At 41.5% G+C, this 14768-nt stretch overlaps 2 protein-coding genes across 2 annotated transcripts in view; both read left to right on the top strand.

Moving 5' to 3' along the window:
• The first annotated feature begins 822 nt into the window (after positions 1-822).
• On the top strand, positions 823-5049 carry LOC116593724 (tubulin alpha-1A chain). Its single transcript, XM_032348094.1, has 4 exons — positions 823-933; positions 3019-3241; positions 3381-3529; positions 3858-5049. Exons 1-4 carry the CDS (start codon positions 931-933, stop codon positions 4836-4838), a joined length of 1356 nt encoding a protein of 451 aa, XP_032203985.1. The 5' UTR covers positions 823-930; the 3' UTR covers positions 4839-5049.
• The window catches only part of LOC116593723 (tubulin alpha-1B chain), a 52466-nt gene continuing 38526 nt past the window's right edge, over positions 829-14768 (top strand). The window contains exon 1 of the mRNA XM_032348093.1: positions 829-933. Within this exon, the coding sequence (XP_032203984.1) occupies positions 931-933 (3 nt within the window). The 5' untranslated portion in view covers positions 829-930. The remainder of the gene's footprint in view (positions 934-14768) is intronic.

Raw genomic sequence — 14768 nt, 5'->3', positions numbered from 1 at the left:
CATTTTAAGGAACAATACACTACATAAAATACATTACACAGACTTCTGATAAAGGAATATTTCTAATAGTCTATTTAACTATGGTATGTTTCTTGGATCTTAATTATAACCACGTTAGAACTACTTGTGTACTTCCATATTTAGTATGGTTTTCTTCCATCTTCCCTTTTTGTTTAGCTATTTGGGGGAGGGGTGCAAAAGAAGGTCTGAAGATAAATTACTTGAACTTGAAAAACCATTTTGGGTGGCTCTATTATTAAACCTCTTTTTTATATAAAAAAAAAATCACATTTACCCAAGCCATTTTAAGCATCATTCCCATCTTCTCTCCTACTTTATCTGTAAAGCAATTAGAGATGTTGAAACTTCCTAGAATGTGGCAGAATTTAATATACTTTGAGAGAGGGGCTGGGAGTAATTTTCCATTAAATACTTCATCTCAACACAAAATCCGCGATATAAGCGTTGGAGAAAACCTACATTGGTGATTTCAACTGTAATATGAGGTTTAAGCAATATAAAAATCATCCAATTCAAGTTCTTTTTCTTGCCTTCTCCCGCCCCCTCCCCCCCAACCCCACCCCATAATGGATGCTCGGCTGACTGTTTTTGCACAGTCTCTTTGTCTGAAGGATGCAAACAGTCTATGGATGCTAGGGAAAAGGGGGTGGGGGACAGATTACCTCATCCCATGTTGCTTGCACCAATCACCACTCTCCTGTCGTGGCTTCTCCAGGCAGATCGAGGGGTCTGGACCAACAGGAAAAGGCCCCAGCCCATCCCCATGGTGACCGAGTTGTATATAGGGAGCCGCATCCGCCCATGTGCCGCAGGTTCTCTTACATCGACCGCCTAAGAGTCGCGCTGTAAGAAGCAACAACCTCTCCTCTTCCTCTCCGCCATCTGCTCGGCAGACGCAAAGCAGCAACCATGGTAAGAATCTTCTTTCTCTGGCTCTTTGTGGCCATTGGGTGGGGTCAGTCCCCCAAGATCTACTTAGAAAACCTTAAGCCCTTTTTCCTTTACAATTTCTTTGGCTAAGGGTAGCCTTTATGCTTTGTGTGCGAGGTTTAGCTGTGCTGCCCCACATCCTGGAGCCCGGCCGCCGCCGCAGTGCGGGGTGCAGGAGCCCAGCCAGTACTGCGCCCGGGCGCAGCACGACAGTGGGGAAGAACAAAGGCGGCACAGAGCGAGTAGTTGTTATCTGAGACCTTCCGAGCCGCCAGCAGTCCATCTGTCGGTGACGAAAGGGTCTGGGGCAGGGAAAGGCGGTCGTGGCGTTGTCTGCCCGGCCCCAGCGTCTGTGCGCACGGTATTCGTGTGACTCGGAGAGGCTTTTCTTCCTGGCGTTGTTCCCAGGGGGAGGGAGAGAAGAACTCGTCCAAAAGGACCCGAGCCCAGTGGGTGTAGCTGGGAAGGAGGGAGGGGGGCGGGAAAGCACAGGGAGAAAGCGGAACCTTGGGTTAGTATAAAAAGATCCCTCCCCGGTTCTTTGGCATTTTAGAAGGATACCCGTATATTAGCGGGGACAAAATGGTTAGTTTCTGCTGGAGCCCCTGGCAGCCCGCGTCGGGGCGGCGCAGGGGCGGAGTTGTTTGTTTCTGGCTTCTCGGGCCTTGGAGCCACTGGGCGGGGTTCGCTCTCACTGTCAGAAGACTTAACTAAAAGCCTTTCATCATTGCGGAAATGTAGGCGTTAAAAGGTTTTTCATTCACTGTTAAAACTTAGATGAAATATTTTTTTCTTGAGATGCAAAATCACAGTTCTCTTGACAAGCCCTTTGAAGTCTGGTCTGTGGCCACCCCGCCCTTACTGACTGGAGTGTGTGTGTCTTTGTTGTCTGTCCGTCTGTCCCTGTCCCGTCTCAGTGTGCTAGGCGTACGCACGTCCGTCCAGCAGGAGAAAAGCCCACTTTGGAGAGCCAGGGTACCCTAATACCCAGAACCCAGGGAAACGCCCTTCCCCACCCCCACCCCCGCCCCCGCCCATATGTCAGTGACTAGACAATGGGTAGACAATGGAACTTATAGCCATAAAGACCATAGAGAAGAAAATCTCTTATTGACGTGATAAGTATGAATATTCTGTGGTGAGTAGACAATCTCAGAATGAAAATACTATTTTGTTGTTTCAAATAAATATTTCCTTATCCTTTCACCCGGGCTTTTATTCTTAAGTAGATCCTCTGATATTTTTCTGATTTAGGAACAGTTGTTTTAAAGATACTAATAATTTTTCAGTCTTTTGCAGTGGAGAAGATTCTGGAAAGACTTCTTTTTAAGTAATGAAAATGCTGCAGACAAAGAACTATCCTCTGTCCAGCTGTCTTTTGTTCTAATGCATCTACATTAATTCATTTTAATGTAGGCATATGGTCCCAGCCGGGGTCAGAGAAGGAAAACTGGCAGAATAGCACAATGAGATCATGTAGGCAGTTTCTGGAAATAGAACTTACTCTGTTAAATAATGTAGCAGACAGAACAGGCTAGCACCAGGCACAGCAAATGCAGCAATGCAGGAGGCAGACCTTGTTTAGCTTCCAATCTCCTAGTACTAATGGATTCTGCAGATAGACTGCAGAGGGGTGTGGCATCTAGCCTCAGCTGCAGCGCAGATGTCCATGTTAAAATTCCAAGTCAAATGGAGAAGAAATTCCTCATTTAAAGGAAAGCAGTAGTAATACTGATTCCAATCAATTAATGATTAAATTTAACTTACTTCATTTCACAAAATCTGTGCTTTAAATATATTTTAAATATAAAAAATTTCTATTCAAGCATGACTGGAAACAATGGGCTTGAACATGGGTTAAATAGCGCCACATTATTATTCAGACCACACCCATCTGCAGCATTTGTAGCAGGTGCTTTTCCTTAATAATTTCTATTGAATTAGGGATAATCTCAAATACACTTGAAGAATACCTGTATATAATTAAAATTATTTTCAAAAATTTGCTGAAAATTCAAAATGCTAACATAACCTAATTTTACAATTTTCTTTTTTTCCTTCCCACAGCGTGAGTGTATCTCTATCCACGTCGGCCAGGCTGGTGTCCAGATCGGCAATGCCTGCTGGGAGCTCTACTGCCTGGAACATGGCATTCAGCCCGATGGCCAGATGCCAAGTGACAAGACCATCGGGGGAGGAGACGACTCCTTCAACACCTTCTTCAGTGAGACGGGCGCTGGCAAGCATGTGCCCCGGGCCGTGTTTGTAGACCTGGAACCCACAGTCATTGGTGAGTTGGCCTCTGTAACCTGGTGAGCTCCCCCGGGGGTCTGGGACAGGTCTGTCTTGAGGCTCCAGGGACCACGTGAGGTTGAGCAGGCTTGTGCAGGTGGTGAATGATGGGGGACTGCTGTGTTTGCCTTTTCCAGATGAAGTTCGCACTGGCACCTACCGCCAGCTCTTCCACCCTGAGCAGCTCATCACAGGCAAGGAAGATGCTGCCAACAACTACGCCCGAGGGCACTACACCATTGGCAAAGAGATCATTGACCTTGTCTTGGACCGAATTCGGAAGCTGGTATGTTTATTCTCAAGAAGTAAATAATGATCCTAAGGAAGACACTTGAAATAGGTTCTTTTCATCTCAGACACCGAATTAAAGTGTAATGGAGTGAGGTAAACTATTCCTTTATAGTTTTTCTTTAAAAATCCAGTTAAAGCATGAACTATTTGGTGTCGTGTAAGTAGGAAATGCTTAGTAATTCTACGAAGGTCTCCATGTAAGCGTTTCTTGTCAAAATAAGATCTGTATTCTTGGACTTGTATGAAAAGTGACAATATATTTACTTGGGATATGTTGCAAAGAGCAGTAATCCTACGTTTTCTCTATTTCTTTTTTCTACCAGGCTGACCAGTGCACAGGTCTTCAGGGCTTCTTGGTTTTCCACAGCTTTGGAGGGGGGACTGGTTCCGGGTTCACCTCCCTGCTGATGGAACGTCTCTCTGTCGATTATGGCAAGAAGTCCAAGCTGGAGTTCTCCATCTACCCAGCCCCTCAGGTTTCCACAGCTGTAGTTGAGCCCTACAACTCCATCCTCACTACCCACACCACCCTGGAGCACTCTGATTGTGCCTTCATGGTAGACAACGAGGCCATCTATGACATCTGTCGTAGAAACCTCGATATTGAACGCCCAACCTACACTAATCTAAATAGGTTGATAGGCCAGATTGTGTCCTCTATCACCGCTTCCCTCAGATTTGATGGAGCCCTGAACGTTGATCTGACTGAATTCCAGACCAACCTGGTGCCCTATCCCCGTATCCACTTCCCTCTGGCCACCTATGCCCCCGTCATCTCTGCTGAGAAAGCCTACCATGAACAGCTTTCTGTAGCAGAGATCACCAACGCGTGCTTTGAGCCAGCCAACCAGATGGTGAAATGTGACCCTCGCCATGGTAAATACATGGCTTGCTGCCTGTTGTACCGTGGCGATGTGGTTCCCAAAGATGTCAATGCCGCCATTGCCACCATCAAGACCAAGCGTACCATCCAGTTTGTGGACTGGTGCCCCACTGGCTTCAAAGTGGGCATTAATTACCAGCCTCCCACAGTGGTGCCCGGTGGAGACCTGGCCAAAGTCCAGCGAGCTGTGTGCATGCTGAGCAACACCACAGCCATCGCTGAGGCCTGGGCTCGCCTGGACCACAAGTTTGACCTGATGTATGCCAAGCGTGCCTTTGTTCACTGGTATGTGGGGGAGGGCATGGAGGAAGGAGAGTTTTCTGAGGCCCGTGAGGACATGGCTGCCCTTGAGAAGGATTATGAGGAGGTTGGTGTGGATTCTGTTGAAGGAGAGGGTGAAGAAGAAGGAGAGGAATACTAAAGTTAAAAACGTCACAAAGGTGCTGCTTTTACAGGGAAGCTTATTCTGTTTTGAATATTGAAAAGTGCTCTGATCAGTTAATTTGTATGTAGCAGTGTATACTCTCATATACAATTACTGACCTATGCTTTAAAACACAACGCTTTGTTACAGACCCAAGCTGTCCATTTCTCTGATGGGTTTGAATAAAGTATTCCCTGTCTTAAATGGATTCAGTCTTGTATCTTCTATTTGGGTGTTTGATATTCATGTATTTAGTTCTGTATTATGAAGTGACTTATTTTAAATTTTAGTATATTATAAAACTTAATCATAAAATACAAAATAACAAAATTGCCACATCCATGCTCTTAAATTTTAACTCCACTATGTTACTTAAATTGCTAGTACTCTTTTTAGAATTGATAATTTACTAATACACAGCCAAAGGTCTGGTTACCTGCCAAGTCTCATATGACAAAATGGTGACTATTCCAAATGCACTATCATGTCTTAAATTTATTTTCATGCATTCTCATCTTGGCATGTGTCTAGTGCCATGATGTTTCCTCTGCCCAGGATTCTCTGAACAAGTCTGCTATCCAAGCAATTGCTCCCTAGTTATTTACTTCTTCTTCTTCTTTTTTTTTTTTTTTTTAAGATTTTATTTGTCAGAGAGAGAGAGAGGGAGAACACCAGCAGGCAGAGGCAGAGAGAAGCAGGCTCTCTGCTGAGCAAGGAGCCCGATGTGGGACTCCATCCCAGGACCCTGGAATCATGACCTGAGCGGAAGGCAGCAGCTTCAACTGAGCCACCCAGGCGCCCCAGTTCTTAACTTCTTTACAAACTTAATTTCAGCTAAATGTCATAGTAGAAAAGCCTGATATATTTACTCACTCTAATGTGTTGTATGTCTGAATTTTAACTTTCCAAATACATTATTTCGATACGGGCAAATAACTTCAAAGAATAAAACGAACAGTGCAGTTGTAGGCATCAGCACCAACATAGGGAGAGGAACAGTTCTTGGCCAATGGTTTCTTCCACAATAGAGGTCAGCTGCCAGTCCAACTGACCAAAAAGCTGAGGACCCAAGAACAGCAAACTGTCTTGTGTTATCACACCATCTTGTTCTAGGGTAATATCCAGTTGGGATGGAAGTTCTTTTTTCATATTTATAGCCTATTTAATCTGTTTTTCCTTTGACACTGCCAACAAAGGGGTGTAATACTATTATAGTTACTGGAATCTGAGTTTAAGTTAATGGAAATAAGGAAAAATAAGAAATAAGCCAAGATCAACTAGCTTTAAAGCCAATCCAATACTGCTCAGCAGTTTAGAAGCCAATGTGAATAGATTTTGGAGGGGAAAAAAGTAAAAGTCCTCACTAATTCAGATAAAAAAACAATGTGGAAATTAGATCAAATGTAAGTTTTTAATGTGCATTCTCAGCACATAGCAAAATATAAGGAATATGATAGATGTATGTACAATAATTATTGGTTGAATGAGTAAAGTGTAGGATAAAAGAGATTAAGTACCATTTTTTTTCACTTTTTTAAGATTTTATTTATGTATTTGACAGAGAGAGAGAGAGAGACAGGGAGAGAGGGAACAGAAGTAGGGGGAGTGGGAGAGAAAGAAGCAGGCTTCCTGCAAAGCAGGGAGCCCAATGCAGGGCTCGATCCCAGGACCCTGGGATCATAACCTGAGCCGAAGGCAGACGTCCAATGACTGAGCCACCCAGACGCCCCAAGAGATAAGTAAGAAGTAAAAAAATAAAAGCCCTACAATCCTAATTTTAATTGTAAATAACAGTATGCATTTGTTATACATTTTCTATTATGAAAAATTCTATAATTTTGTCCACTGAAAAGGCCGAGGACCAATTTAGGAATGAGTACCTCTACTACTTAGATGGTGGTCTTCATTTTTTTATTTTTTTAAAGATTTTATTTATCAGAGGGAGAACACAAGCAGGGGGGAGTCGCAGGCAGAGGGAAAAACAAGCTCCCAGGTAAGTGGGGAGCCTGATGCAAGGCTCAATTGCAGGACCTTGGCACCACAACCTGAGCCCAAGGCAGACACCTAACCAACTGAGCCATCCAGGCGCCCCGTTGGTTTTTATTTTTTACTTTTTTAAAGTTTAGGGTTTTTTTTTTTTAAGATTTTATTTATTTATTTGACAGAGAGAGAGAGAGACAATGGGAGAAGGAACACAAGTAGGAGAAGTGGGAAGGGGAGAAGCAGGCTTCCTGCTGAGCAGAGAACCTGATGTGTAGCTCGATCCCAGAACCCTGGGATCGTGACCTGAGCCAAAGGCAGAGGCTTAACCCACTGAGCCACCCAGGTGCCCCAGATGGTGGTCTTTTTTTTTTTTTTTTTTAATATTTTATTTATTTATTTGACAGAGAGAGAGATCACAAGTAGACAGAGAGGCAGGCAGAGAGAGAAAAAGAGAGAGGGAAGCAGGCTCCCTGCTGAGCAGAGAGCCCGATGCGGGACTCGATCCCAGGACCCTGAGCCGAAGGCAGTGGCTTAACCCACTGAGCCACCCAGGCATCCTGATGGTGGTCTTTAAATACCATTTTCCACTAAAAGGAATCACAATGTTTTAGAGATGTTCAAGCCAGGAGCAGGAAATATGCAAATTCAGCCCCAAATATTTTCTCATTCCAGAAAGCAAGGAAGATAATCAAAGACAAAGTTATATCAAAGGGATACAGAAGTCTAGTAGAGGAGGCTCTCATTGATGGCACAAATTGAGCACTGAAAATAAATAGTGACTGCAGTGGGTTGAACCATATAAAATATGTTAAAACCTGTGAGCTCATGTATTTCAGTGTGATTTAAAAAACAACTGAAAGCAGGATACAGTTCCTCAAAAATACTGAACATAGATCTATAATCTCAGAATTCTACTTCTGGGTATATACCCAAAAGAACTGAAAGCAGTGACTCAGACAGGTATTTGTGTACCTGTGTCACCGCAGCTTTATTTATTATAGCCCAAAGTCAGAAGCAACCCTAACACTCATTGACAGATGAATGGATAAGCAAAACGTAGTATGTCCATACAATATAATATTATTAGCCTTAAGAACTGAAATTCTGACACATATGAAAACATGGATAAACTCTGAAAATAGTAAGCTAAGTAAAATAAGCCAGATATAAAAGGACAAATATTATCTGATTTTATTTACATGAAGTACCTACAATAGTCAAATTCAGAGAGATGGAAAGTATAATAGTGGTTACCAGGGGCTAGGGAGAAGGATGTAATAGGAAGTTATTGTTTAACAGATACAGAGTTTCAGTTTGCAATGATGAAAAAGTTCTTGAGGGGTGCCTAACTGGCTCAGTCAGAAGAGCAAGTGACTACACATGATCTCCTGGTCATGACTTCAAGTCCCAGGTTGGGTACAGAGATAACTAAAAAAGATACAATTAAAATTTTCTGGAAATGAAAGGTGGTGATTTTGTACAACAATGAGAATCTATTTAATGCCACAAAATTGTACTCTAAAAGGGTTAAAATGGGGTGCCTGGCTGGCTCAGCCTGTAAAGCATGCAACTCTTGATCTTGGCATTGTAAGTTCAAGCCCCACACTGGGTGTAGAAATTACTTAAAAAAAAATCTGGGGCGCATGGGTGGCTCAGTGGGTTAAAGCCTCTGCCTTCGCTCAGGTCATGATCCCAGAGCCCTGGGATCGAGCCCTGCAATCGGGCTCTCTGCTCAGCGGAGAGCCTGCTTCCTCTTCTTTCTGCCTGCCTCTCTGTTTACTTGTGATGTCTGTCAAATAAAAATAAATAAAATCTTAAAAAAAAAAATCTTTGGGGTGCCTGGGTGGCTCAGTTGTTCAGCTTCTACCTTTGGCTCAGGTCACGATCCCGGAGTCCTGGAATCGAGCCCCACGTTGGGCTCCCTGTTCATCGGGAAGCCTGCTTCTCTCTCTCCCCACTCCCCCTGCGTGTGTTCCCTCTCTTGCTGTGTCTCTCTCTGTCAAATAAATAAAATTTTAAAAAATAAAATCTTTTTAAAAACTAGAAAATAAATAACTGAAAGGGTTAAAATGGTAAATTTTACGTTATATGTATTTCACCACAGTTTAAAAAACAAAGTATAGGGGCGCCTGGTTGGCTCAGTTGTTAAGCATCTGCCTTCTGCTTAGGTCATGATCTAATGATTTGATCATGATCATGATTTTTAGTCATGGCATCGAGCCCCACATCGAACCCCACATTGAGCCCCATATCAAGCCCCCCTTGAAGCCCCACATGGAGCCCCACATGGAGCTCCACATCCGGCTCCCTGCTCAGCGAGAAGCCTGCTTCTCCCTCTCCTGCTCCCCCTGCTTGCTTTCCCTCTCTTGCTGTCTCTTTTTGTCAAATAAATAAAATCTTTAAAAAACAAAACAAAGTATAGACCAAAAACTAAAAAATATGGATATAGTCTATTGACTACAGAAACATGTAATTGTATTTCATAACTATAATAAAGATTTAAATCAAGGTGGAAAAAAATCTCTAAAAATTAAAAACAAAATGAAACAAATGAATTTAACCAAGTATCAAGTTGTAGCTTAACTACAGAGAGAATTCAGAATTATTTCACCTGACTTTGACACAGTAATTTTTTTTTAAGATTTTATTTATTTATTTGACAGAGAGAGGAAACACAAGCAGTGGGGAGTGGGGAGGGAGAAGCAGGCTTCCTGCTGAGTGGAGAGCCCAATGTGGGGTGATCCCAGGATCCCAGGATCACGACTGGACCTAAAAACACCTAATGACTAAGCCACCCAGGCACCCCAACACACAGTAATTTGATTGTATAGCCAGAGAGATCTAACCTAAAAAAAGGAAATCCAAAAAAATAAGCTATCTTCAGTAAACATACTAGAAATATTATAGTTTTGAAATTATATGTAAATAATATATAAACTAAAGATTTATTAATGTATTCGTATATAAAACCCTCAAAAGTTACATTATACAGGGGTGCCTGGGTGGCTCAATGGGTTAAAGCCTCTGCCTTCAGCTTGGGTCATGATCCCTGGGTCCTGGGATTGAGCCCCACATTGGGCTCTCTGCTGAGCAGGGAGCCTGCTTTCCCCTCTCTCTCTCTGCCTACTTGTGATCTGTCTAAAATCTTGAAAAAAAAAGTTACATTATACATATTCAAGAAAGTGGATGAGTTCTAAGTAGAGATATGGGAAAAGAGATGTAAAAATTCTAGAGATGAAAAATATATCTGAAATTAAAAATATACGAAATGGGCTTAACAGTAAGTTAGTCACCACAGTAGAAAAGATTAATCAATTGAAGATAAACAATAAAACTTATCCAAAATTAAATACAGAACAAAAATAAACTGGGAAAAAAGAATAAATAGATACTAAATAGGACATAAACAGAAGCAGACTGAAGATGACTCAGCATTTTTAAACAGTTTATAAAGCTTCTGTAATGAGGTCTTAAACTTTTTGTATCATATTTTCTCAATTACAAATTGCTTTCAGGGCACCTAGGTGATCAGTCTGCCTTCACCTCAGGTCATGATCCCAGGGTCCTGGAATACAGCCCCAAGTGAGGCTCCCTGCTCAGCAAAGAGTCTGCTTCTCCCTCTCTGCCCTTCCCTGCTGGCTCAAGCAGGCTCTTGTGCGCGCGTGCACTCTCTCTCTCTCTCTCTCTCATTCTTGCTCTCCCAGATGAACAAATAAAATCTTAAAAAAAAAAAACAAATTGCTTTCAACATAGAGTACACTGCTACAGACAAATTTACAATAAAAATTTTTGAAGATTTTATTTATGTATTTGACGGACAGAGATCACAAGTAGGCAGAGAGGCAAGCAGAGAGAGAGAGGAGGAAGCAGGCTCCCCACAGAGCAGAGAGCCCAATGTGGGGTTCAATCCCAGGACGCTGGGATCATGACCTAAGCCGCAGGCAGAGGCTTTAATTTATTGAGCCACCCAGGAGCCCCTAAAGAGGTCTTTTTAACATTAGAATTACATAATGTTAAAACTTTGGTTTTTTAAAATTTTTATATATATTCATTTTACTTTATTTTTAATTTTGGTGAAATACACATAGCATAAAATTTGTCATCTTAACCATATTTTATTTTATTTTATTTTTAAAGATTTTTATTTATTAATTTGACAGAGAGAAATCACAAGTAGATGGAGAGGCAGGCAGAGAGAGAGAGATAGGGACGTGGGACTCGATCCCAGGACCCTGAGATCATGACCTGAGCTGAAGGCAGCGGCTTAACCCACTGAGCCACCCAGGCGCCCCTTAACCATATTTTAAATAGACAAATCAGTATTAAGTGCATTCACATAGTTGTGCAACCAATCTCTAGAACTCTCTTCATCTTGCAAAAGTAAAACTCTGTATGCGTTAAATAACTTCCCTATTCCCCCTCCCCCAGCCTCTGGCAAACACCATCCTACACTCTGTCTCCATGAATTAGACTATTCCAGGAACTTCAAATAATAGAATCAGATATTTGTCTTTTTGTGACTAGCTCATTTCACTTAACATAACATCCTCAAGTTTCATCCATGTTATAGCATGTGTCAGAATTTCCTTTCTTTTTAAGCCTGAATAATATTCCACATTGTATATACCACATTTTGTTTATCCAATCATTTATCTGTGGACATTAGTGTTGCTTCTACCTTCTCGCTATTGTCAATAATGCTGTTATGAATATGAGTATATAAATATCTCTTTCAGACCCTATTCCTAATTATCTTATTTATATATGCAGAAATAGTCATATGGTAATTCTACATTTAAATTTTTGAGGAACTTCCATACTCTTTTCCATAGAGTCTATATGTGTTACATTCCAACAGTGTACAAGTGTTCCAATTTCTCCAGATCCTTGCCAACACTCGTTCTTTTCTGTTGTTTTGTCTTTTGATGATAGTCATTTAAGTGGGTATGAGGTGGTATACCACTGTGGCTTTGATTTGCATTTCCCTGATTGGTGATGTTCAGTATCTTTTATTTAATATTTTATTAATTTATTTGAGAGAGAGAGCATGAGCTGAGAGAGGGAGAAGTAGACTCCCTGCTCAGCAGGGAGCCTGATGCAGGCCTCAATCCTAGCACCTTGGGATCATGACTTGAGCCAAAGCCAGACACCTAACCAACTGAGCCACCCAGGCACCCCACTATCTTTTATTTTTTATTTTTTTATTTTTACTTATTTGAGAGAAAAAGAGAAAGAGAAAGAGAGAGAGTGTGTGTGCAAATGGGAAAAGGGAGAGTGACAAGCAGATTCTGCGCTGAATACAGAGCCCAACACAGGGTTCAATCCCAGGACCCCAAGATCACAACTCAAGCTAAATCAAAAGTCAGATGCTCAACTCACTGAGCCTCCCAGGTGCCTCATGTTCAGTATCTTCTAATGTGCTAACTGGCCATTTGGATATCTTCTTTGGAGAAATCCTTTGTTTACGTTTTTTAGTGTAATAATTTTTTAATTGGTGTATAATTAAAATATAACATTATATTAGTTTCAGGTGTACAACATAATGATTTGATATTCATATATATTGCAGAGAGATCACCACAGTAAGTCTAGTTAATATCTGTCACCATATATATTTAAACATTTTTTTGTGATGAGAACTTTTAAGACCTACTCTCTTAGCAATTTTTATTTTTTTATTTTTTAAAGATTTTATTTATTAATGACAGAGACAAAGATCACAAGTAGGCAGAGAGGCAGGTGGGGTGGGGTGTGGGGGAAGCAGGCTCCCTGCTGAGCAGAGAGCCTGATGCAGGGCTCGATCCCAGGATCCTGAGATCATGACCTGAGCCAAAAGCGGAGGCTTAACTTAACACTGAGCCACCCAGGTGCCCCTCACAGCAATTTTTAAACATTCAATATAGTATCATTAACTACAGTTGCCATGCTGCATGTTATATATCCCTATGAGTTATTTACAACTGAAAATTTATACCTTTTGACCATCTTCACCCATTTTGACCACCTATGACCCCACCTCCCCCACCTCTGGCAATCACTAATCTGTCTGCTATGTCTAAAATTTGTTCACCTTTTAACTGGATTGTTTATATTAAAATGTTTTTTTAGGGACGCCTGTGTGGCTCAGTTGGTTGGACGACTGCCTTCGGCTCAGGTCAGGATCCCGGAGTCCCAGAATCAAGTCCCGCATTGGGCTACCAGCTCCACGGGGAGTCTGCTTCTCTCTCTGACCTTCTCCTCGCTCATGCTCTCTCTCACTGTCTCTCTCTCAAATAAATAAATAAAATCTTTTAAAAAAATAAATAAATAAAATGTTTTTTTAAAGATTTTATTTATTTATTTGACAGGCAGAGATCACAAGTAGGCAGAGAGGCAGGCAGAGAGAAGAGGAAAGCAGGCTCCCTACTGAGCAGAGAGCCCAATGTGGGGCTCAATCCCAGGACTCTGGGATCATGACCCAAGCTGAAGGCAGAAGCTTAACCCACTGAGCCACCCAGGCACCCCTAATTAAAATGTTTTTATCTTGCTATTTAATCAATGAGGCTCTAAGAATTTTGAGATAATTAAAATGTAAAAGATTAAAAATTGACAACAAAGTAAATATTTTTCTTGATACCATTATATAAACTTTATAGTTCTCTCTATGTATTAATCCCTTCATATTAAAAAATAAAAAGTAACAGTGGTGGCTATGATATCTATCCTATCCTTTTTTCTATCTTTAACTAGAATGTAGCTTTTGGCCTTAAGACATTATAAACAAAAAAATACATAAGTTTTGGGGCACCTGGGTGGCTCAGTGGGTTAAGCCTCTGCCTTTGGCTCAGGTCATGGTCTCAGGATCCTGGGATCAAGCCCCACGTCAGGCTCTCTGCTCAGCAGGGAGCCTGCTTCCCTTCCTCTCTCTCTCTGCCTGCCTCTCTGCCTACTTGTGATCTCTGTCTGTCAAATAAATAAAATCTTTAAAATAAATAAGTAAATAAAAATACATAAGTTTTTATCAATATATGGAAAAACACATATCAATATAGAAACTTCTGGGGCTCCTGGGTGGCTCAGTCAGTTAAGCGCCTGCCTTTGGTTAAGGTCATGATCCAGGGTCCTGGGATCAAGTCCTGCTTCACTCTCTCTGCTCAGCAGGGAAGCTGCTTCCTGTTCTACCACTCCCCACTGCTTATGCACTCTCTCTCTCTCATGCTCTCTCGCTTAGACGTGTGCATGCTCTCTCTCTCAAATAAATAAATAAAATCTCTTTAAAAATATAGAACTTCTATATTATTTATATGTTAAGAATTTTTATCAGAAAGCATGTCGAATTTTTTAAAGATTGTTTATTTGAGAGAGAAAGTGCTTGTGCATGTATGCACACATGTGAGCAGGGGGCAGAGCAGAGGGGGAGGAAGCAGAACAAGCAGACTCTCCACTGAGTGCGGAACCTGACAGAGGGCTTGATCCCAGGACCCTGAGATCATGACCTGAGCGGAAACCAAGAATTTGTCACTTAACCAACTGAGCCACCCAGGTGCCCTGAAAGTATGTTGAATTTTATTAAATGTCTTTCTTCAGCAATATTTGGAGATTGACATCATTTTTCTTCTTCAACATATTATGATGAATTATTTTATTTTACTTATTATTTTTTTAAGAGAGGGTGGGGGAGTATAAAGAGAGAGGGAGAGAATCTTCAGCAGACTCGATCTTACAACCCTGAAGTCATGAGTTGAGCCAAAATCAAGAGTCAGATCCTTAACCAACTGAGTCACCCAAGGGCTCCTATGATGAATTATTTTAAAATCTTTCCTAATGTTAGATCATTATGGCATTTCCAGTACAAAAAACTAATTTATAGTGATTATTCTTCTAGTATGTTGCTAGATTCTGTCTAATAATGTGACTTTTCACTCCCACCAGTAGTGTATGTTAGCATACTGCTGAGTCTTATGT

Source organism: Mustela erminea, chromosome 6, assembly GCF_009829155.1.
Source record: "Mustela erminea isolate mMusErm1 chromosome 6, mMusErm1.Pri, whole genome shotgun sequence".
In the NCBI taxonomy this organism is placed as follows: domain Eukaryota; kingdom Metazoa; phylum Chordata; class Mammalia; order Carnivora; family Mustelidae; genus Mustela; species Mustela erminea.
This window is presented reverse-complemented; position numbering and strand designations above follow the sequence as displayed.

Coding starts and splice junctions, on each gene's coding strand:
- LOC116593724 (XM_032348094.1), top strand. Junction 3,242..3,380: donor CCTGGAACCCACAGTCATTG/GTGAGTTGGCCT, acceptor TGCCTTTTCCAG/ATGAAGTTCGCACTGGCACC. Junction 3,530..3,857: donor TGGACCGAATTCGGAAGCTG/GTATGTTTATTC, acceptor TTTTTCTACCAG/GCTGACCAGTGCACAGGTCT.